The following is a 24,291-nucleotide window of genomic DNA, read 5'->3' on the forward strand; positions in this document are numbered from 1 at the left end:
CTGCCTTTTTGTCTCTGTGTGCATGGCTCTGCCTCCGTCTCTCCCTGGCACACCATGCATTTCAGTGGGAGACGCACCTCTCCCCGCTCCTCTTCCCCTGCTGCCCCCCTTCCCTTTTCTGTGCAGAAGAACTCGCTCCCTGACCAGACACCGTGTCTGTCTCCCACTTCGGGAGGAGTGGGGGGCACAGAGAGGCGATGCTGGGGTAGGTTTACTCGAAGAGGGTGTGGCTGGTCCAGCTGCTTTGACACACACTGTGACCGGCACGCCCTGATGCCTGTGGAGGACTGAACACAGGAGCACGGGCTCTGCCTGATGAAATGCCCCCAGAAACGTCTGAGGAGTGTAAGGGTCGAAGTACTCTGAGCCGCAGCGTAAATACGATCTAAAGTGGGTACGTGTCGGGTTGGGCGGTGGTTATGCTCTTAAGCCTAAGTTTATGGCTGAAAGCTGCTGAGTTCCCACACATTTCAGGAGGGACCTGACCGGGTGGGGAGGGGAGGATGGAGGGGGACAGGTCCGTCCCTCTTCTGTAGATGCCTCTCCTCCACACTCCCCACAGCAGCTGTGTCATCCTCCGTCCTTCCTGGGGCTCCACCATCATCCCCCAAATGCTCAGACCCAACTCTACTGAAAACACCGGGGCGGGCTTCTCATTGCGGTGGCTTCTCTTGTTGCGGAGCTCGGGCTCTAGGTGCGCAGGCTCAGTAGTTGTGGCACGTGGGCTCAGTAGTTGTGGCTCATGGGCTCTAGAGCGCAGCCTCAGTAGCTGTGGTGCACGGGCTTAGTTGCTCTGCGGCATGTGGGATCTTCCCGGACCAGGGCTCGAACCCGTGTCCCCTGCGTTGGCAGGCAGATTCTTAACCGCTGTGCCGCCAGGGAAGCCCCCTCCGTCTGCCCTTTAAAATCTTTTTTCCCTCTTCTCTGCTGCCTCTTCTGCCCCTGCCCTCCCCCAAGGTCAACCCGAGTTTCCTAACTTTTGCTTGTTTTATTGCAAGACGTGACTCGATCCACTATTCTTGCCTTCATCAAAAATCTCTCTCCAGAAGCTTTTCCTCCCCAACCAACACGTATACTCCTTTCTTCCTCAGCTAGAAAAACAACAGCAAGACACGACTTTCGCTGTTATCCCCATAAGCCTCCTCTCTTTCCCCCCAACGCCCAGGGACGTGGCTTTCACCCCACACACACACGCCGCCCTTGGAAATGTCACCTGACGACTGTATAATCTGCAAACCCGTGACCCTCGCTCGCCTTCTTGCCTCCAGCTGCTCACAATGATGAGCTCTGTTCCCCACCCCCGCGGGGGTCACGGTCCTGCACTCTGCTCTCCCCAGAGTCGCCGGCTTTTTCCTCTACGAGTGCTTTTTTCTCCTCCTACTTCAGATGAGACAGCTCGCGAAGGTTCACCACAGTCGCCTCTGCTGTTCCTGACTCTCTCCTGACTTGCCTGCTCTCCTCCCTGCTGGAGCCTCACCAGTTACCTTGCGGTCCTGCCGGGAACTCCACGCCTGTATTCCCTTGGGCTTCTCTGCACCTCGGCTTGGATGTCCGTCAGGCACTAAAGTCATCACTACCTTCTCTGCAACTTAACAAAGCCCCGCTCCCCCCAACACCTGTGTTTGACTCCAGGCTGTCACCATCACTTTCCCTTTCTACCCTCCTGCACAGTCGCTCAAGTGCCAGGACGGCCCAATCTTCCCTTATCGACGTTTCTAGCATCTTCTTTTCCCTCCGTCCTGCCTCCACCCTACACTACCCTGTGACGTGACCCCTCAACTCTCGCAGAAGTCTCCTGACTTCCCCTCACCCCTTTCCCGCCTCATCTACTGACGGTTCTCCAATTCCACTCTCATCACCACCTTTCCCCACCCAGAAACCTTCAATGGATCCACCGCCTCCCAAATTAACAACAGCGGCAGCAGTCATACACCAACACAGACCCGAACTGCTGCTCCAGTTCTCTCATGAGAGGTGCAGTTCAGCACTTCAGAATTTACAAAGTTCTTACGTACACATTATTTCACTGAATAATCTACAGCAGGATAAAGAAGGTGTGGTACATGTACACAATGGAATATTACTCAGCCATAAAAAAAGAACAAAATAATGCTGCCATTTGCAGTGACAGGGACGGACCCAGAGACTGTCATACTGAGTGAAGTAAGTCAGACAGAGGAAGACGAATATCCTATGATACCGCTCATGTGTGGAATCTAAAAAAAGGGTGCAAATGAACTTGTTTACAAAACAGAAACAGAGTCACAGATGTAGAAAACAAACTTATGGTCACTAGGGGATAAGGGGGGAGGGATAAATTGGGAGATTGGGATTGACATATACACACTACTGTATATAAAATAGATAACTAATAAGGACCTACTGTATAGCACAGGGAACTCTACTCAATACTCTGTAAGGGCCTATATGGAAAAAGAATCTAAAAAAGAGTGTATTTTTATATATATATATATATATATATATATATATATATATATATATATATATATATATATATGACTAATTCACTTTACTGTACACCTGAAACTAACACAACATTGTAAATCAACTATACTCCAATAAAAATTGAAAAAAAAAAAAACCTACAACAAGCCCGTGAAGAAGGAGCTCTCTCCTCTCTTTATGGGGCAGGAAACTGAGGCCCAGAGAGGCCCACAGCCATTCTGTTTGCATGAGGCGGAAATGAATTCTTTGAATTCTGACCTCTGCGTCCCTTCCTAGAACATCTGCCCACGTCAGAACAGATGCTCTGCTATTATTGCCCATGGCCCTCACCCTCCAGCCCACGCTGCTCTGCTTCTGCGCACGAGCTCATGTTCTTCCCCGCATCTGGAGCTTCTCCGCATCGTCTCCATTTGCAGATCCTACCCGTCATCCAAGGTGCACCTCAAATGCCACCTCTCCTGTGTGGCCTTTCTGGATCCCACCCCAAGCTCTAAACTCTACTCGTATCTCTCTTACAGAACAGATCTTCCTGCGCCTGGTATTATGTGTATTTGTGTATTTGAGCATCTCCCTAACCAGAGGCGCCATGAGAAGAGGACATGGGCAGGAGTGTCAGTGTATATATCGCTCTGTTTCTATCTTTCCTCCACCACCTTTGAGCTGAGTGACTTTGGGGTTTGGGTTCTTTATCTTTAAAATGGGCGTGGCCCACGCCTGTCTCATGATATGGCTGCTAGGACGTTAGGTCAGAACACACATGCATTGATACGATGTCTCACGTTGCCTCCTGGTGCATACCAGGTGCAGGATCGGCAATAATTTCCCATCACCTCTCCCCGTTTAGACGGCAGCTCCTGAAGAGCAGGTGTTCTGTGAAACCCATGGCACCCCGTTCTGGGAATGCTTATAGGATTAAACGTAAAGATGAGTTATTCCAGGCAACTCACTGGGTCCTAGTAACGGTCTATCTCAATTCTGACTAGGTCACCATCCCTCATTCTCAGCACTATTAACATTTTGGGCCACAAAGGCACTTCTTTGCTGGGGGACAGGGGCTGTCCTGTGCATTGTGGCATCTACCCAGTAGATGCCAGGAGTGGCTCGCAAGCTGTGACACTGCCAGATGCCCCTGGGGGGAAACTGCCCCTGACTGAGAGGATTCCACAAGATACGCTGAGCGTCCTCAGAATGACCCAGACGACATGGACAGAGTCTCCTCTGCCCCGGGGCACAGGATACATGATGGGGAAGAGGAGGAAGGTCCTGACATCCTGGAACTCCAGGGTAGAGAAGGTAGTCATGGCAACGGCTGAATCATCATAGTGTTTTGATGCCAAAATAGAGAGTGATGCCCAAAAAGTACAGGAGAAGCTTCAGCAGAGAACCATCAACCATCCAGGAGAGAAATTCCAGGGGTGACAGACATCTGGACCGTGGCCAGAGGCCAAGGCCTCCCCGTGAGCCCTGTGCAGGCTGCGTGGGCTCCGGACAGAGGGGGAGGCTCGTGAAGGGCCTGGTGCACCCCAGTCAGGAGTCTGAACTTGAGGCGACCTGCAGGGGAGAGAGTCTCCGGGGGTTCTTGGAACGGGAATGAAGGAATCGTGTTCGTTTTTACCCAATTCCGAGAGCAGAGTGCGGGGTGGCTGTGGGTAGAGAAATCCTAGAGTCAGAGCGACCAGCCAGGCTCTTGTGAGATGTTTGGTGAGAAATGATGTAGTTCCAAATAAAGACAGTGGCCTCGGGGAAGAAAACAGAGGGGGTGGCTGGAGCTGAAAGCCGCTTTTGGAATGTGGGCGAGGCGGGGAAGGGAGAACCGTGGAGGAGACAGGGAAGCAGTGAACAGGAGTCGAGGAGGGAGGGGGGTGCAGGAGGAAGGACCCCAGCTCGGGGATGCAGGCAGGACGAGGCCCGGGAAGAGGCCGCCGGAGCTGGCAGCTCAGTCTCCGCGAACTCAGCACGAGAAATCCCTAAAGAAAATTCTCGAGGGCGGACGGCTCCGAAGTTTGAGTGGGAAAGGAAATGAGGAATCGGGAGTAACATGGGTTTCCTTGGAAGGGCAGGCTTCGTAATTCTGGGAGCTGAGAAAGAACCAGAGGAGAAAGATGGAAGATGCGGCACAAACAGAGGGAGGTGGGAGGGGGGGAGATTAGAGGGCTGGACTGTAATGTGAAGGGGCTCCTGGTGGGAGAGGAGCCACGGGGAGACACGTCACACTGTCCCCTTAGAAGGGGATGCAGAAAAGCAGGCCACCGAAGCCAGCCTCTCCCGATGGCCTCTGTGTTCCCTGGAACCATCGTCAAGGTCATGGCTAAGAGGAGGGCATGCAGGTCGGGGGTGCGTGCAGAGCGTGGGAGAGTCTGACAGCACTGCCTGGGGAACAGAAAGGGGACTGTCCTGGGGACCGTAAAGAGAGCAGCGAAGAGGCCCAGCAGGATGGACACCACTGGTTTGGGTGGTGCCAGCTGGCCTGACGACAGTGCAGCCACGAGCAGCCCGGGGCATCTTTATGGTACTTTCTTATTTACCGTCATCACATTCTGAGTCGACAACATGCTGTTTCTCCCGAGACAGCGGAAGGTCTGAGAGAGCCGGCAGTAGAGCAACAACTCCTCCCTTACGGTTCATCATCGTGAGGTTACATTTTGGAATCACCATCAAACTCCTCCTTGAAAGCTTTCAGTTCCTCAGCAAAGTACAAAAAACTCTCAAAGAAAATGATCCTTATAAAACAATTGACAAGTGTTCTCTCTTCCCACTCTCCTATGATCTCATTGCAAAGTTTAAAAGCCATTTGCACTATCATATGATCCAGCAATTCTACTCCTGGGTATATATCCGAAGAAAATGGAATGAAAACACTAATTCAAAAAGACACATGCACCCCAATGTTCATAGCAACATTATTTACAGTAGCCAAGATATGGAAGCAACCTAAGTGCCCATCAACAGAGGAATGGATAAAGAAGATGGGGTACCTATACACAGTGGAATACTACTTAGCCATAAAACAGAACAAAATAATGCCATTTGCAGCAACATGGATGGACCAAGAGGGTATCAAACTTAGTGAAGTGAGACAGACAAATACTGTATGTTTTCACTTATATGTGGAATCTAAAAAATAAAACAAATGAATGACTATAACAAAACAGAAACGGACTCATAGATACAGAGAACAAACTAATGGTTTCCACTGGGGAGAGGGGCAAGACAGGGGTAGGGGATTAGGAGGTATAAACTACTAGGTATAAAATAAATAAGGTACAGGATATAAGATACCACATACGGAATGTAACCAATATTTTATAATAACTTTAAATGCAGTATCATATATAAAAATATCAAATCACTATGTTGTACATCTGAAACTAATAAAACGTTGTAAATCAACTATACTTCAATAAAAAAAAAGGTAAAAAAAAAAATGTAAAAGCAATTTGCAAGCATTCTGTGATAACGAGCATACTTTTAGACCCAGCCTCTGTTGGGAAAGATCCCTATACGTAGTTAATCAATGACTATGTTGGTCCTTCCCCTTCAGCACACTGTTATCATAAGACTGCTCCAGGCTTTCTGTATAAAATAGTGTCTACAATGATAACGCAATCACTTTCCTCACTTTTCAAATGAAATCGAATGCTAAGGCCGGTTCCACTGGAAACGTGCATTTACTCTGTGTGTGTGTGTGTGTGTGTGTGTGTGTGTGTGAAGGCACTGCACATAATCCCACCTCGTCTGATGGGAATAGTTTTAGGGTGTGTATGGTCAGAATTTCAATAGATACCATACCTAGAGAGAGGAAAACAAGTGAGTAGTCTTTTTATTCTTCAAGGAAAACTCTCATTAACCATGAGTTTATTCTATTTTATTTGGTTGCAAACATTTCAAAACAAAAACTTCACCTGAAGCATTAAACATCTTCCCATAGAGAACATCTCCGCCTCTCCTGTCTCCACCTCTCTCACCCAGTGGCCTTCGTTCTTTGAAATCTTTTGCTTCAGTGTCACGTAAAACCAAACAACGGGGCATCACCCAAAACTATGCACATAACACGGGTGAGGCTTTGTCAAACTGTCATCTCACTACCTCCCCACCTCCTTGGGGGGATCTGACACACAGTGACATCCAAGCAACACACAAAAACTCAAACGGCTGACAGTACTTACATTTCTGATTGGCAAGAGTTTATTTTTTTCTCCTCTGACTCCATTAAAAAATTAATAAATGCACCTACACTTGACCAGTTTGAGAATAAAAATTTGATATATTATTTAGAAATTCAGTTCTGTATTGGCTTTACGGAACAGAACTGCAAAGACTAAAAATTATCTACACGTGGCTCTCCTTCCAACTGGTAAGAAAACGTGAAACAAATTCACCCAGTGTTATTCCTGCCGTGCCTCAACTCTACTGAGACAAGGAAAAGTACAACTAGCAATAATTAAACTCACGAAGTAAGGTAAGTTAAAAAATTAACAAAATGTAGACAATTTTAAAAAGCTGGAATGTAAATGAGATTTTTGGCAAGGGAGAAATAAATGGTTCTCAGTTTCCGGTTACATACAGGAGGGAAGTGATACACTAGACTGAATAAATTAACCATAACAAAAACTACCATAACGAAAACTGCCATGAATGTCTTACATCCTTGGGTTTATAACACGACCATACTTCCTGCTCCTTAGAGAGAGAGAGTTATTCAAATACTCTGTATGTTTGTGTGTGTGTGTACATGTGAACTGTCCCCTTAGCAGCCACAACAAAGAAAATAATTAACCCAAGCTTGAGTGATCTACACAGGAAGTGCAAAAAAAGGTGGGATCTGGACGGTTTTTAAATATTTATTTACTCAACCCTTCAGTGAATTGCTCATTGTGTACGGATCCTAAGGCGGGCATGGAGCCAGGCCCTGGGGATGCTAAGTGAACATGACCCCCTCCTTGTTCTTCAGGTTTTTCAGTTTTAGTCCGGGAGGTAAGATATTACTACCAAATATGGCAGAAGGGGCGGCATCGTGGTAAGATACAGAACCCCCAGCTGGAGGGCTGTTTTAATCCACCCTCCTGGTTACTGATAAGGACAGGACGGGGCATGAGGGAGACAGGACGTGTGGAATCCAAAGCTGGAGCCGGGGGGTGTGGAAGGCGCGGGAACGCCTGGATCTGGGCTCAGGGCAGCTCTGGGACCACGTGGCAGGAGTTTGTGGATTTCACCTGAATGCTGTGCCATTAACATGACTCCACAAATCCCGGTCTGCTTCTCTCTGGCCTGCTACCAACTAGCTCCCTTTTCTGACTCATACTTTCTGTTCCCTTCGAACCTGGGCTTGCAGATGGCCTGATGTGATTACAGACCCACTGCATCTCGTGACCACACAGTCAGCTGAGAGTCTCACCTCTTCTGGGTTCTTAGTTCCACCCCAGTAAAAGGAAGAGAGAGAAGAACTGATGGCTCCAGCTATTCTCCTCCAGCTGGGTCCCAGCCCCTGGCCACACTATGGACTGGTGACCCCTCTGAGTCGGGGGTCCCATGATATAAGTCCCTTGGCAGCTGAAGGTGAAGGGCAAGACACCGGCATGAATCTCGTCTCCAGGGAAGACACAGAAAAGACCTCCTGGAGGGTGTGGCCTTGAAGCGGGTCTTGATGTCCAAGGAGAATTTGAAGACAGATTGGGAAGATGGGGTGGGACATCTCAGATGGAAAATAGAAAAAGAAATTCAGTTAGGCTAGGACACAAGACATGGAGGAGAAGAGTCCTTAGGAGGGAGGTTGAGGCCAGGTCAGGAGGCCGGGGCGTGCTGTGTAAGGAGGTGGGATTTCACTCTGTGGGCAAAGGGTTCTGCTCCAGGAAGATCACTCGGGCAGCTCAGTGCAAGGTGTGTTGGGAGGAGACACAAGAGATGGGACATCTGGTTGATCTTCTCAAGTCCAGCACCACGCTAGCTCAGCGAGCGGACACCAGCACACCAGCTGGAGGCCACTGCAGTGGCCCGGGTGGAGACGGAGACCAGGGCTGAATCAGGGCATGGGCCATGCAGTGCAAATGTGCAACATGTGGGCAGCAGAAAGAAGGCAAGTGTGGGACTTCCCCGGTGGCACAGTGGCTAAGACTCCATGCTCCCAACGCAGGGGGCCCGGGTTCGATCCCTGGTCAGGGAACTAGATCCCACATGCATGCCGCAACTAGGAGTTCGCATGCTGCAACTAAGGAGCCTGCCTGCCGCAACTGAGCCCACATGCTGCAACTAAGGAGCTGGCAAGCCACAACTAAGGAGCCCACATGCTGCAACTAAGATCCAGCGCACTGAAACAAACAAATCAATCAATCAATAAATCTTTAAAAAAAAAAAAAAAAGAAGGCAAGCGTGGGCAGACCGAGGGATAACCACTGTGGGATTACTCTGGTTAAAGGTCCAGGCTGGCTGTAACTCTGTGTGACTCATGGGAGATGAAGGTCATCACGACTGCTGCATGTTCAGAAGGTGCCTGCTTACGGAGGGCAAATGACACGGGCACCGAGGTCCTTCATGAACCCCCTCGGAGCCACTGGAGGGGACAATGCAGCATCAGGGCTGGCGGATGGCAGGGAGGAGCAGAGCAGGGGGAGATGAGGAGGTCTGGCACCACGACGGGGTGAAGCGTGGCCGTAACAATGGACCCCGTGGGCTGCAGTTTGAGCCCTTGTCACAAACACCTTGCTAAGGTGAGTGCCGCTCCTGGGAAGGGGGACTGGGAAGGGATGACCCACGAGGGTGCCGTGCACGTCAAAGGCAGCCGTGAAGGAGAAGAGCTCGACAAAGCGAATTGCGGGGCTGAAAGGGAAGTAGGAGGGGCAAGGGGCGCAGGAAGCTGCTCTGTGGGAAACTCTGTGTGTAGATACAACCTCCGCCCCTTCTCACCAGCGGCGACCTTCCAGGTAACAGGGGCAGCCTCCAGAGGCTCAGGGCCAGGGGTTGTCCAGCCCTGAGTGTAAGGAGTTGGGATTTTATTCCAAGTACAATGGGAAGACCACTGAAGAATGGAAGCTAGGCGACTTGATCGCTGTAACTTTGTGAAGACTAGATTACAGGCTGGCAAGAGTGGGCACAGGGCAACCAGTGAAAAACCCACTGCAGTTCTCTGGGGGAAATGGTGGTGTCTTGGATTCACGGGGCAGCAACACCTATGGAGAGAAGAGGGTCTGCAGGAGAACCAGACGTGAGGAGAAGAATCAAGGATGATTTCCAGAGTCTTGGCTGGGTGCGTAGGTGTGTGTTTACACCATTCACTGAGATGGAAGGTAAAAAACATCAAGAGATCTGTGCGTCTCTGCTGAGTTTGAGATGCCAATCAGATGCCCAAGTCAAGATGTCAAATAAGGGCCTCCCTCTAGGGGGAAATGGGGAGTAATCAGTGCCCAGGGCGCATGAAAGCCATGGGTCTATGAGCTCCTCTAGGGAGAGCACTGGGAAGAAAAAACAGAGGCCCAGGACAGTCATGGGAGCGTCCAGAGAAGAAGTAACCGAGAGCTGGAAAGAAAGGCAAGGCATGATATGGAAGCGAAAGGAAGAAAGTCTCAAGACAGAGTGCCCAGCTGTCTGTGTTGAATGTTGTGCGGACATCCCGGGAGAGGAAGAGAGAAGTGACCTTGGGTCTGGCCGCACAGGGGCCATAAGACACTCTGATGAAGCGCTGAGGGAGGAACCCGGACCGGAGTGTGCTGAAGAGGCGAGGAGAGGCGAGAAAGCAGAGATGAGGGAGCAAAGTCCTTCCCAAAGGACAGCAGAGACACAGGGCAGTGGCTGGAGCACAGGATGCTCAGGGGAGCATTTCTGGGGGTGCACGAGCTTGAACACTCGCCCACTACAGAGTGGGAGAAAATGGCAGTGCGGGAGTGACAGGGCACGAAGTAGCCATCTCGGAGAGTCAGAAAACAAGTAATTAGGAAGTGGCCTCGGTCCTGCAGGGCTGATGCCCACCTTGAGGTCTGTGTAATCAGTGGATGCAGCTGTGAGGTTTCCTCCAGCCACTTGTTCTGGTGTGGCCATGAGCGGCTGAGGTCACCCAGGGTCAGAAGTTACTTATTCAGGCAAAGACAGGAGCATTATTCACAAAAGCCAAGACATGGAAACAACTGAAGTGTCCATTGATGGATGAATGGATACAGGAAATGTGTGTACACACACACACACACACACACACACACACACACACACACACACACACACGTATATGTATATGTATGCAATGGAATGTATATGACTTACTACGTCATTGCATATGTAATATATACACATATCAAGTCATTAAAGATATATGTCAATTATATCTCAGTAAGACTGGAGGAGAAAAATTATCTTTCACTTTCTTCCATCGTCTTTCAGTTGTGAAACGACAATAGCAAAGCTAACTAAAGAGAAATTGGAAGTACCAAGGCCAGTAGGCCCCAGTGTGGTTCTCACATGAAAGGATGCTGAGGACGCGGGCCTAGCTCTGCTCTCTCTTAGGAGGAGAAAAAAAAGTTGCTAACTTAGGGCTTTCACTATGCAGATGACATGAAAATCTGTGTCTCTGTTCCTGTTTTCTCTCCAAACTCCAGTCACTTACGCTCCCAGACGCTTCTACTTATTTCTCTTTACATACGTCTTCTAAGAGCAGCACGTGAACCTCCTTGTACGTTCCCACAGCTACTCAATAAAAAAAGGAATAAATCAGGTCACCTCGTTTGCAGATGGCACCTGGATGTGGTCAGGTAGAGAATGACTGGTGTAAAATGGTATTAAAAGAAAGGAATACAGTAAACAAAAACTGAATCTGATGAAACCTTAAAAGCCAGGAAAAGGCCCATGATTTAGATGGAAGAAACCCATCATCTCAGCACAAAAAAGGGTTTGACACAGGCCTTATTCCCAGTTCTAACCCCAGCCGCAATCGAAGGGCGAGTGCCACAAACCTTCTGTACCAGCTTTTCTGAAAGAGAAGTTAGAGGGGTGAAGCCACATTTACACCAGTGCACGTGAGATGCATTAAAAAAACGAGGGGATAAGGGATAGAAAAGGCCACACTCGAACACCTAGGAACCTTTTGTTTTTTCTTTTTTTTTTTGGTAAGGGAAGAGTTTTTTTTTTATTGTAAAAAACACATAACATTAAATTTACCATCTTAACCAGTTTTAAGTGTACAGTTCACTAGTGTGAAGTGTATGTATATTGTTGTGCAACAGATCTCTAGAACCATTTTGTCTTGCAAAACTGAAACTCTAGGGAATTCCCTGGGGGTCCAGTTGTTAGGACTCCGTGCTTCCACTGCAGGGGGCAACTAAGGGGGATTCCCTGTTCAGGGAACTAAGATCCCACAAGCCACGCGTGGCGGGCCAAAAAAAAAAAAAAAAAACAAACCTGAAACTCTATACTCTTAAATGCTTATGAACCTTTTCAGAGAGACCCCGCCCAATGGTCAGTGAGGCCCAGGCAGGGCCCGGACTCTGACCCCAGGATGAATATTCTCGCCTTCGGAGAAGAGAGATGTGGTGTGAACAGAGGGTGGAGCCCCTTTTTACCTCTCATGCACTTAAAGTCTGGGCCGATAAGAAAAAAGGCCCCAGCCAAGAGACATTTCACCAAAATGCCAATGTGTCGTGCACTCGTAGGGACCACAGGCATTGTTACTTCCAGCTGTGGACACATTTCACGGCCATCACTACCCGACAAAAGAATCATCCCTCACAAGATTTTCAGAGTTGGCCCCAAAGTTACCTTCACTTCTCTTTTTAAATATCAAACATACCTTGGAATCCTGAGACTATTTGGACAACATCTTCATACACCATCAGAGTAGCAGATCGTTCTGGAAGCAGGCCCAGGCTCAGTGAAGAAAACACTGCAGAAACAAGGATGGATATGAGCGAATTCATTTAAATCAAAATGCCCACTGCAGTTTTTTAACTACTCTGCATTCCTTGGATTCTCTGATTTCAACTCAATCAACAATATTGATTTTTAGTAGTGTGGCATAATAATAAATACATATTTGGTCTCTGCCTCTGGTTCCCGGCTCTTAAATCCCTTGTAATTTCCTGAGTGATCAGAGTATCTTTTGTTCTGATGGGGAGACTCCGGGGGGGCTCCTGGAGGCGGGCTGCTCACCAAAAAGATCAAGCCATGATGAGAATCTTGGAACCTTCAGTCCCACCTGCCATCCTCCAGAGAGGACAGAGGGGGTGGAGAGATAACAATTGATCATGCCTGCCGTGACTGACGAAGCTACCATGAAAGTCCCAAAGGTACGGGCTTTGGGGAACTTCAAGCTGGTGAACAAGTATATGTGCTGGGAGGATGGTACACCCCAACTCCACAGGGACAGAAGCTCCTTCTGGACCCTTCTGGATCTCACCCTATTGTACCTCTTCATGTGGCTGTGTATCTGCATCCTTTATAATATCCTTTGTAATAAACCCATGAATGTTACTGTTTTCCTGAGTTCTGTGAGCCATGAGAGTAAATGAACCCAGGGAGGGGACCATGAGAACCTCTGATTTACAGCCGGTTGGTCAGAAGTACAGGTGACAACCTGGGGCTTGTGTCTGAAGTGGCAGTTGGTCTTGTGGGACTGAACCCTTGACCTGTGGCATCTGAGCTAACTCTGGATAGCTACTGTCAGAACTGAACTGAATTGTAGGTCACCCAGTTGGTGTCCAGAGGGCTGGAGAACTGGTTGGTTTGAGAAAAACCCCACCCATCGGGTGTCAGAAGTCCTGTAAACAGAGAGAAAAGAAACAGTTTTTCCTTTAAGTATTATTAGCAAAAGGCTTTCAAAACGCCAAAAGAGTCCTGCACTCTCTCACAGAACAACTGCTTGCCCTACAATAAACTATGTTTTTTTTAAATTAATTAATGAATTAATTAATTTTTGGCTGTGTTGGGTCTTCGTTGCTGCACACAGGCTTTCTCTAGTTGCGGCAAGCGGGGGTCACTCTTCATTGCGGTGCGGGGGCCACTCTTCATCGGGATGCGCGGGCCTCTCACTATCGCGGCCTCTCTTGTTGCGGAGCACAGGCTCCAGACGCGCAGGCTCAGCAATTGTGGCTCACGGGCCCAGTTGCTCCGCGGCATGTGGGATCTTCCCGGACCAGGGCTCGAACCCGTGTCCCCGACATTGGCAGGCAGATTCTCAACCACTGCGCCACCAGGGAAGCCCAACTATGTATTTTTTATTCGTTAGAAGCTGTTAGTAAAGTATCTGAACTTCCTCACATTAGGAATCTATTAAAAGTTACAATGTACACACTACACGGATGTAAAACATTGGGTATTAACATTAAGAAAGACTTTAAATATATGTGCTTAATTACTGTGTGCCTCATGATAAAAAAAAAAAAAAACTTTCTTCCCTATTCTGGGAACTAATAAGATGACAGAACTTGTGCTTTTTTAAAAATTCTTGTTGAAGTACCTGGACTTCCAACTAAAAAATTCATAAAGCCTACATGTTTCTGGGGAGATCATGAATTTTAAGAAAAAAACAAATCAACATATTATGGAACAACAATAATCACTAACATTACTGAACCCTCACTAACATGTCAGACATTATCCTAGGTGCTTTAATTTTGGTAATTTATTTAACTCTCAAAACAGCTTTATGAAATAGGTATTATTAACATGCCCATTTGACAGGTAAGGAAACAGATTTATAGATAAGGAATTAACTTGTTCAAGACCCCGCAGCTGGTAAATACCAGAGCCAGGATTTGAACTCTGGAGTCTGACCTCGACTGCTATGCTTCACGGACTCAAATTGAAAGGCTTCTTGGACGCCATCCAGCCTAAGTCTCTAAGTTTAAAGAGGAGGAAATTGAGGCCTAGAGAGGTAAAGTAACTTTCAAGGATAATATTAGGAACCAGAAATATCAAGTGCTAAGAATATCAATTACTCAGCACAACTGGCTCTGGATAATGCTAGAGGCGACCAGTGAGCGGCTGGCCTTGGACATGACACTTCTCCCTACACATTTATTCCATTTATTTAGCTGCCAATATGTACAAGGCCCAGGGCTAGACGTGCGGAACAGATCAATGTTGGGGGCAGTCTGTGTCCTCAAGCGTTCTACGTTAGAAGGAGATTTGGACGCACAACCAATAGCTGTAGGACAAGCAGAACGTGGCAAGTGCCATGACAAAGATAACGATGTACCTTGGTGCTGTGAAAAGAATCCAGCAGTTCCTCCAAATAGTAAACATAAGAGTCACCATGTGACCCGGCAATTCCACTCCCAGGTATATACCCAGGAGAACTGAGAGTATATGTTCATGCAAAAACCTGTACACGAATGTTCAGAGCAGCATCAGTCATACTAGCCAGAAAGTGGAAACAACCCAATAAGCCATCGTCTGATGGGCAGATAAACAAAACGTGGTCTATCCATACAACGGAATATTGTTCACCCGTAGAAAGGAATAAAGTACCGATTCATGCTACAACATGGACAGACCCGGAAAACACCATGCTAAGTGAAAGACGCCAGGCGCAAAAGGCCAACACACTGGAGGATTCCATTCATCTGTAATATGTGCAACAGGCAAATTCATAGCGACAGAGGGATCAGTTGTTGCTGGGGGCTGGGGGCATGGGAAGCAGCGAGTCAATCCTAACGGGCACGAGGGTTTTTTTGGAGCTGAAGAAAATATTCTGGAAGTAGACAGTGGTGATGGTTGCACAACCTTGTGAATTATACACTTTAAAATGGTGAATCGTATGCTGATATGCATTATGTCTCAAAAATAAATAAATAAATAAATAAAGCAAGGAAAAAAAAAGAATTCACCTTGGGGGTTAAAAGTTGGAAGAAAAATCTATACCAAGTTGGGGGAGGGAGGATTAGGTCCTGTGTGTGAGCCGGGACTGAAGGGAGGAGGCCTGACTTGGGTAAATCCTGCAAAACCACATCCCAGGGAAACTTAACCTTCTTTCACAGAGATCCCTTCACCCAAGGGCACAGGGCACCTAATGGCCAGGAGAGAAGAACCAGATTGCTGGTGCCTGTAGGGAAGAGCTCACCTCCAGACTTTGGCTTTGCCCTCCCCGCCTCTCTAGGTACAGACCTGGACCACACTGCTCCCGTCAAGAGCTCACACAGAGCCTGAAGGTGTTTCCTTGGCCCTGAAAACCTCTGTGCTGTCTGGCTTGGGAGACTCTGAGCTGGAATCACCTGTGACTGGTCTCTCGAGATGCGTGTGACCATTACAGGATGTTTTGAAACGCTTCTCGCCTATAGCATTTGGTGCTTCCAAACATCAGACATCTGCTCTAGCAAACCCTTCCGCAAACCCTATTTCATACACGAGAAAAGATGATTTCTTGTAATGACTAATGATGAGACGTGGGTGGTAGAGACACCTGCAAGGGCTTCCTGGGCGGGAGGTGGCAGAGACGCCTCAGACCCGCAGGCAGGCGGTATATTACCCATCAGAGAGGAGATGCTGGCTGCTGTCTTGTTTTCTGAGAAGTAGAGAGAAAGGAACATCTAACTCCACCTGGGAGAGGCTGCAACACTTCTGAGCGCAGAGAACGACCACACTGGGCATGCACGGACAGAAGACAAGCTTGCGGAGAGAACAGTAAAGGAACAACAGTGCAGACAAGCACAGAGCAGGTAAAACGCCAGATTCCTTCAGAGAACAACAAACTGCCCAGGGTGACCAGACCGTGAGAAACGTAGGGAGAAGCGGCTGGGGAGGAAGCCCCTGTGTTCTGTTTAGTCTAAACTTGATCCTGAGGACATCAAATGCCTTTAGGCAGACGTATAACGTAATTAGACAGATGTATATACAGGCACACCTCGGAGATGCTGCGGGTTCAGGTCCAGACCACCCCAATAAAGCGAATATCGCAATAAAGGAAGGCACGTCAATGTGCTGGTTTCCCAACGCATACAGACGTCGTGTTTATATTATACTGTAGTCTATTAAGTGTGCAATAGCATCATGTTTAAAAAACAACAGATATACCTTAATTTAAAAGTACTTTCTTGCTAAAAAGTGCTAACCATCATCTGAGCCTTCAGTGAGTTGTAATCTTTTTGCAATAGCAACACGAAAATCACAGATCACCATAACAAATATAATAATAATGAAAAAGCTTGAAATACTGGGAGAATTACCAAAATGTGACACAAACACTAAACGAGCTCTTGGGAAAATGGTGCCGATGGACTTGCTCAATGTAGAGTTGCCACAAACCTCCAATTTGCAAGAAATGCAATATCTGCAAAGTGCAATAAAGTGAAGTGCAATAAGATGAGGTCTGCCTGCATATATATATAGATGTATAAATATACATCCATATATAAATACATATATCTAACATATAAATATGTAAAATTATTATAGTATAAAAATAATATAAATATATATTTAAATACATTTTAAGACACTAATGGTCAGTAATGTAAAGGGCGTTTTGAAGGTGTCAGACTGAGCTGGCCAGAGGCCACTGCAGTAGCCCTGAACTGTTGTAAAAGGCCTGAGCTATAGAGGTGGAAATAATTAAGATGTGGAATCACAGTCTTTAGAGGATGGATGGCACTTCATATAGCTGAATCTGTTCCTACCTGCTGCCAAAGGTAAAGGGTACTCTCCTTTTGCTGTGGTTCTCTGTTGCCCAATATGTACCCCCTTCCATGCAAGGGAAAAAAACCCCCACACCCTCCAGGAACTACTGTCAAGGATGAGAAAAGAAATCTATGCCCAAATCTCATAAGAATGCGTATGCAAACAAAACCACGTGTGGACCTGTAGTAAAGAAATTATTTTTTAGTTTCAAATTTTAAAAATATTTTTAGAAGAGGTTCCCAATTCTTCTCTCCTCCTCACTCAATTACCTGGACTACCAAAAGTGCACCTTCAAAAATATGCATGAAAACAATAGTATACTCTGTTTTTCACAGCAGACCAGTCGAAATTTTGCTCACGTTTTCTGTTAGATTCTAGTTAAGAGGATCTTGTTATGTTGACAGGGCAAGCAGAGAAAAAGAAAGACATGGGAGGGTCCTTGAAAATTATTCAGTCTAATTGATTTAGTTTTAGAAACGAGAGATTTGGGCTCAGAAAGCTGTGATGGGCCCCCATGTGTGGGCAGAGCTGGGGGCGGGCAGGCCTAGAACCCAGGCATCTTCAAGCCTAGTCCAAAACTCTTTGAATTAAACTACATTTTTTTACCATTATTTACTCATTTAAGAAGAATGGATATTATGAAAATGGTTGCCTTTTTCTCAAATGATCTTGTTAACAAAGTCAAAACAAATTTAATTAAGGTACAGTCCGTCCTTATTTGTGGGTTCAGTATTTGCAAATGTGCCTACTTGCTAAAGGTTATTTGTAACCCCAAGTCAATACTTGTGATGCTTTCTACGTGCACGTACAGAGGGGCCAAAAGTCTGAGTCTCCTCCCAGCTGAGGTCGACCAAGGCGACGGACGCTCTGCCTTCTCGTTTCAGCTCTCACACCATAATAAGCATCCTTTCTGCAATCAATTTAGTGCCAAGTTTTTGCATTCTTGTGCTTTTTGTTGGTGATTTCCCTGCTTCAAACAGCCCCTGAGTGCTGGCCCAAAGTGCTGTCCAGTGTTTCTACCTGCAGGAGGCTGGGATGTGCCTTATTACACGTTAGACAAGCTTCCCTTAGCCATGAGTTATGGTGCTGTCGGCCGTGAGTTCAAGGTTAATGAACCAACAATATATATTGAGTCAGGTATCTTGCAACAGAAACACACATCAAACAAGGAGATGTACTGATCAGTGGATGAAAACGTGACCAGGGGCTCTCAGGAACCTAACCCTGCATTTCCCCCGGGAGCAACGGCTCAGGATTCACCAACTCAGCGTTCACGGTGACTCTGCAGAACGTAACTCCTGTGATGGTGAGAATCAGTGGTATTTTGTGCTGCTGCCCCTCCCCCCCGAGCAAAGGTGGAGTTGAGGTGTCTGGATACCGTTTAGACTTCCCCCAGGGCTGTTTCCAGTGATTTCTCAGTGTGAAAAATGGGGGAGGTCAAACATTGTCTTTAGCGAGAACCTAAGAAGGACCACCTTTCTTATCGTGCTGGCCTTCCCAGGGTTCTGCCCCAGGCCCACTCCCCTCCACTCTCTGGGTTAGATCATTGTTCTGAGTCTCCCTTAAAAGCTGCTGATGACCCCAAACTCCACCTCCACCTCCAAACCTCTTAAGCCCCAAACTCTTTTCAAACTAAAGCCCGAACACACCTGGCGTCCCAGAGGCAGCTCCAATCCAATCTATGCTAAGTTCATCACCAACTACAATCCCGACATGCATCCCTCTCTCCCCATCTCCCCACTCCACTCCCACTTCCACCCACCTCTGCCTGAGCCCCAAGCCTGGAGAGAGGGGTGCACACGGGAGGGAGGAAGAGGGCTTCTTTCAGCCGACGGCATTAATCAATCAGGTCAACTTGAGGGAACCACAAGGCGGCAGGTCTCCCAAGCCCACCGCCCGTCTGTTATTCCATCCCCTCCATCGCCAGCCAGAAACCCGAGACTCAACTTACATTTAGTCTAATTCGTCCCTTCCCTCACATCTCTCCCACCCATTCTCCAAGGCTCTCTGGATTTTGCCTGCTAAATATTTCTCAGGTTTATCTCCTTTTCTCTAACATTTTCCTAAAGGATTTCCTCAGTTGTACCTATTTCAAATCCACTTTCCATAGCTCTCAAAGCAGTGGTCCCAAACTATAGTGAACATTTTTATCCATAAATACTCGGGGCGGGGGGTAGGAGTTGCTTGTGAAAATGCAGATTCCTGGGTCAATCTGCCCAGTCTGAATGGTTGAGCCCTGGAATCTGGATCTTTTTACAAGCACGTTCTGATGCTAATATCTATTCACCCTCATGACTCAGCTCCCCTCTCAGCCTCTCCAGGAAGCCTTCCTTCATTCGCTCACCTAGGCCGGTGAACTGGTCCCCAGCGTCCCCGTAGGCACCTAAATCTATCAGAGCATTGATCCCATCAGGAGGAGTCGGGTTCTGCGGCTGACTTCATAACTAAACGACGAAGTCCCTAGGGGCGAGTTCTGCGTCTTTAGATCTGTATCCTCAGTGGCCAGGGTAGTGCCTGGCACACAGTAGCTACTCAATAAGTATAAATTGAACTTAAAGAGAATTTTGTGGCTGAGGGTAGATGCTGGGGCTGGAAAAGACGGGCACAGTCACGCTTCGCTCCCGTGTGCCCCAGAGGCAGCAGGGACCCTGATGGGGCGTGTCCAGTGGCACACAGGTGAGCACTAACGCTGGCATTTTGCCAGGCACTGTGTTAGATGCTACACGTTTATCAAGCCCCTACTATGTTGTAGGTGCTGTAAGCTAGTGCACCTACATTAACTACTTTTTACTCAGAACCACTCTACAAGGTGGTATCAGCTCCCTTTTGCAGAGACTGGCATCAAAGCTGGAGGGGCTCAAGCACAGACCGGGAGCCAGAACCCAGGTCCAAAGCCCTTGCTCCTCCCATCCCCCCACCCCCGCTAGCCTCAGAGCAATAGTGCCGGCAGGTAATGTGGTCCAGGCACTAGATGCAGCCGGAAGTGAGGGGACTGAAGCGGCACTGTCTGCTGCTTCCCACCTACTCCATCCCCAGCTGAACCCACGTCAGGGATCATCCCAGCCCCCTGTGGTAGACCGGCTGCTTTGCAGGGGTGAATGGTAATGTGCTATTGTGATTTATAATAAGTAATATATATTTGGTCTTGGTCTCATTCCTGCCTCACAGCTCCTAAAACACTTGGAATTTCCTAAGTGATAAGGGCAATAAAGGTATCTTTTGTTATTTCTAACAAGCCACTTACCATGGGAGTTTCAGTTAATATAGTAATTTTTGGAAGGCCCCTAGATAACCCAAGGATGGGGGCTGCTTGCCAGGGGAAACAACCATGTGATTAGAGGGTTGGAACTTTCGACCTCACCCCCACTGAGCTCCAGGGAGGAAAGGAGAGAGGGCTGGAGGTTGAATAAATCACTAATGGCCAATGATTTAATCAGTCATGCCTACATAATGAAGTTTCCATAAAAAACCAAAAGGATGGGGTTTGGTGAGCCTCTTGGTTGGTGAACACTTGGAGGTGCTGGGAGGGTGGTACACCTGGAGGGGATGGAAGCTCCACACCTCTTCCCACAGACCTTGCCCTACGCGTCTCTTCCATCCAGCTGTTCCTTTAAGAGCCTTTGTAATAAACTGGTAATCTAGTAAGTACCCAGCTGGTGTCACAGAATCCGCAAATTGCTGGATGTGTGGAAAAACGCCCACATGTTTGGTGATCAGACACGCCAGAAGTGGAGTAGAGTGTTGAGAGGGGAAGAAACTCACGGCAGTGTTCTTCCTGAGCAGGTGAGAAGGTGGGAAAGAGAAAGACAGTCTCGCCATCATTCCCCACCTTTTGGCCAGCCTTGCTCAGACCCTGAAGCAAGACGAGAAAGCCCCATTTCAGAGCACTGCCCCAATCCCATCGGCTGGTTACGATCGGTAAGGTACAGAGCGGAACGCTGGGGAAGTGAGTTCCATTAAATGGATAGTAACGTACAACCAGCTTCACACTGGGATCCCACCTTTCCTGCACATAAGGGGCCCCAAAAGCTAAGGCAGAGAATGAACAAGTATTTTCCTGATTGTCTGACTTAACCCTTAACACTTACAAAATTGTTTCTATGTCTGACTCCATCCCTAGCCTGACTATAAGCCCTGTTTTAGAGAAAGGTTAAGACCACCTTACCGGGTAATCGGATTGGCTTCCACGGGGCAGAGTTCGGCACGTAGGCATGCTTTGTGGCGGTGACAATCAGCTGACTGCCCAGCTTATACTGGAATTTGAGGAAGGCGACGCCATCTGTCTCCGAGGTGCCAGAGGCGATGGAGACCTGGTTGGTGAAAATCTCAATGAGGGCATCGGGGACAGGCTGATGGGTGCTGGCGTCACTGATGTGGACCTTCAGGGTGACCTCTGGAAGAAGGACAGAGCAACAAAGAACAGTGGCTATTAATTGGGCAACTCCAACAGTGATTCTGCTATAACCGCGATAGGTAGTAGAAAGTGGGATATGCTAAGAAAATCTCGATCTACATCCAAAATATAAATCATTTTAACCGGGAATGTTCTCTTCTTAGAGGTCCTTTTTTTTACTTTACATGATTTCTTACCTTCCTCAAAACCACTGCCCATAACAAACTGCTTTCCCCCTGGCTCCTCCCAGCTCACACCAACAAATAATTGAGAAAAAATTTCTATCCCTTTAAATAAACACAACGCTCTTTTATCCTGCCCAGCGCTGCTGGCAAACACAGCCTAAGCAAGGCTCGGGCTGCTACAGAAAGACCCTGCAGGTGCTAAGATTTGCAGCAAAATTCTTCAATGGTCCTGGTGAACACGGATGTGTAGAGCTCAGGGTTGCTGTGCTAGTAATCATGATGACGTTACTGAAAAGTAGTCAAAAATACCTTTAAAAGGGAGGACCCAAACAGTGCAGAAGGTCAGAAGAAAAAAAAAATAAAAGTAAACATTTGAAAAGATGGCTGAAGTTGAGTTAGTAGTATTGGCAAAACCAGAAAACGGATGTGGGAAATGGACAGCTCCAAATTAACGGTAAAAATTACACTGGAATGGATACTTTTTATTTATTCATGCAAGAGATGTATATTGAACTGTTACCCCACACCTAGAATCATGAGCAACTGTGCACAACTACAGTGGTGAAGGGAAGGGAGTAGACAGGTAAGTGCTATGCCCGGGGTGCATCTGGTGGAGGCACCAAGGGGGCACTTACAGAACAGCACATGCAAAGACCCAGAGGCAAGAGAAAGCCCTGCTTCCTGGAGAAACGGACATAGGAAATATAGGTTCTGAAAGCTGGAGGGGGAGTGTGAGTGGTACAAAGCCCAGGGAAAGACAAGGCTCGAGAGGCCGACAGGGGCCAGATCAGATATGGCTTTATAAGTGACCTAAAAGGATCATTCTTTATCCTAAGGGTGACCTAAAAGGATCGTTCTTTATCCTTTATCGTTCTTTATCTTTATCGCTCTTCCACCTTGGTAAGTTGCTGGAAATCAAATTTATGCGTAGAAACACCTGGTTTTGGATGAAGGATGGACTCGGGGATTGGCAAGACTGGAGACTGAGCATCTAGTTAAGAGATTTCTGTAATAACCCAGCAAGAGAAGGCGGTGGACCATGGTGGACATCAGTGAAAGGATGCTGATTCCAGATATATTCTAGAACGATCAGTGTATTCTGCTCCAAGAAACCCCTTTTGCTAAGGTAGGAAGGGAGTAAATGGTAGCCAGTGACCTAAGTTCACTAGCCACTTAGAGGCACTACTTGCCATACATTGTGAGCTGCCTCAGTTCTGAAAGCTTTACTGGCGATTTGGGAGAGGGAGGTGGGACAAGGAACCGGTGAGCAGGGAGGCTCACGTTTAAAGAACCACTGGAGAACCACTGGCTCAGTGGAGAGACCATTGGGGAGGTCAAGGCTGGCTGGGGGCAACCTGAGAGTGAGGGGAGGAGGCGTCCAAGCCAGCCCCACGGGAACTGCCCAGCGTGCATCTCTAGAGTTCTAGGCAATTCACACTCTAGGTCTGACCCTCGGCTCTACCAAGCTCTAGCCACATGGCCTTGGGCAAGTTACTTATGGTTTCCAGGTCTCGGTCTCCTCATCTATAAATGGGGAATGATAACGACATATATCTCAGTATAATTACAAATACAAGCTAGTGCCATTACGGTATTCCAGTCACTATGCTTGAAAGCATTCGGTCACAGTGTCCGAGGGTCCCAGGACAGGGCACAGGGAGGAGAGCTGGAGGGGAAAAGGGTATGAAACTAAGTGGAGGGATGAGACATCCTTCTCAGGGGCTAATAACTCAATATCCCAAGCTCTTCCCCAACTGGGGCCACTACATTGATTAGAACTTCTTTTGGTTCGAGAACTTCCACCTTGGTAACTTGCTGGCGATCTTATGATGCAAAAGCAACATTTCAATCCTGCAAATTTCACTTAGTCGATCATTTTCTCACCCTTTTTTCACATACTGATGAGATGGGCTGGGAGCCGGGACCCTTTAGCAGAATGACTGCACCTGGACAAACGTCTCCTTGAGCAACAGAATAGAAAGAAACTATAAAGGAATAAAAAGTAACTGCACGCATGCACTGTTGGGGCAATTATGAACAATAAGATACAAAAGGTCACAAACCAACCGCCACTTCTTAGGGGCTGGGAGCAAAAGCAGGGTCCTGTGCATGGTCCCCGCACACAGCACCAGCAAGGGGGTGGGCAGACCACCGAAGCGACGTGTCCTGCCAGGCCCAGAGACCTGCCCCTGTTGTTATGCCATTTAAGGAACCAGTTCGCCCCTCCTGGGGGAGTGAGCAAGGGCACCTATTACTTGTTTCTGCTCCCACGTGCTGCAGCCTCCCCAGTAAAACCTTGCCTGAATTTTTCGGCTGGCCTCTTCTCAATTTCTACTATTAAAGAGTCCAAGGGCTCGGTCAGTATCACTTACTTGATCCATTTCTTGACTAGATGACCATGAGGAACCCCTAAAGAATCCTAGAGCTTGGTGCTATATAAGGTCTGCACCAAATAAATCTCTCAAAACCTTGTAGAGGGGCTTCTCTGGTGGCGCAGTGGTTAAGAATCCACCTGCCGATGCAGGGGACACGGGTTCGAGCCCTGGTCCAGGAAGATCCCACGTGCCGCGGAGCAACTAAGCCTGTGCGCCACAACTACTGAGCCTGCGCTCTAGAGCCCGCGAGCCACAACTACTGAGCCCGTGTGCCACAACTACT

At 47.8% G+C, this 24,291-nt stretch overlaps 1 protein-coding gene and 1 long non-coding RNA gene across 6 annotated transcripts in view; one reads left to right on the plus strand and one right to left on the minus strand.

The window, feature by feature from the left end:
• FAM171A1 (family with sequence similarity 171 member A1) overlaps positions 1-24,291 on the minus strand; it is a 125,472-nt gene that overhangs the window by 38,221 nt on the left and 62,960 nt on the right. For all 5 annotated transcript variants that reach the window (XR_014261326.1, XM_082452814.1, XM_082452813.1 and 2 more), the window contains exons 2-3: positions 21,221-21,448; positions 12,233-12,325 (exon numbers count right to left, since the gene is read on the minus strand). Coding sequence is in view for 4 of the 5 variants with exons in the window: in XM_082452814.1 (XP_082308940.1) it covers positions 12,233-12,325; positions 21,221-21,448 (321 nt within the window). In the remaining variant the exon portion in view is untranslated. The remainder of the gene's footprint in view (positions 1-12,232; positions 12,326-21,220; positions 21,449-24,291) is intronic.
• Positions 21,455-24,291, plus strand: part of LOC309656462 — a 1,106,578-nt gene continuing 1,103,741 nt past the window's right edge. The window contains exon 1 of the long non-coding RNA XR_014261378.1: positions 21,455-24,166. This is a non-coding gene — a long non-coding RNA (uncharacterized lncRNA). The remainder of the gene's footprint in view (positions 24,167-24,291) is intronic.

The sequence above is a fragment of the Balaenoptera physalus genome (assembly GCF_965194825.1).
Source record: "Balaenoptera physalus genome assembly, chromosome: 2".
In the NCBI taxonomy this organism is placed as follows: domain Eukaryota; kingdom Metazoa; phylum Chordata; class Mammalia; order Artiodactyla; family Balaenopteridae; genus Balaenoptera; species Balaenoptera physalus.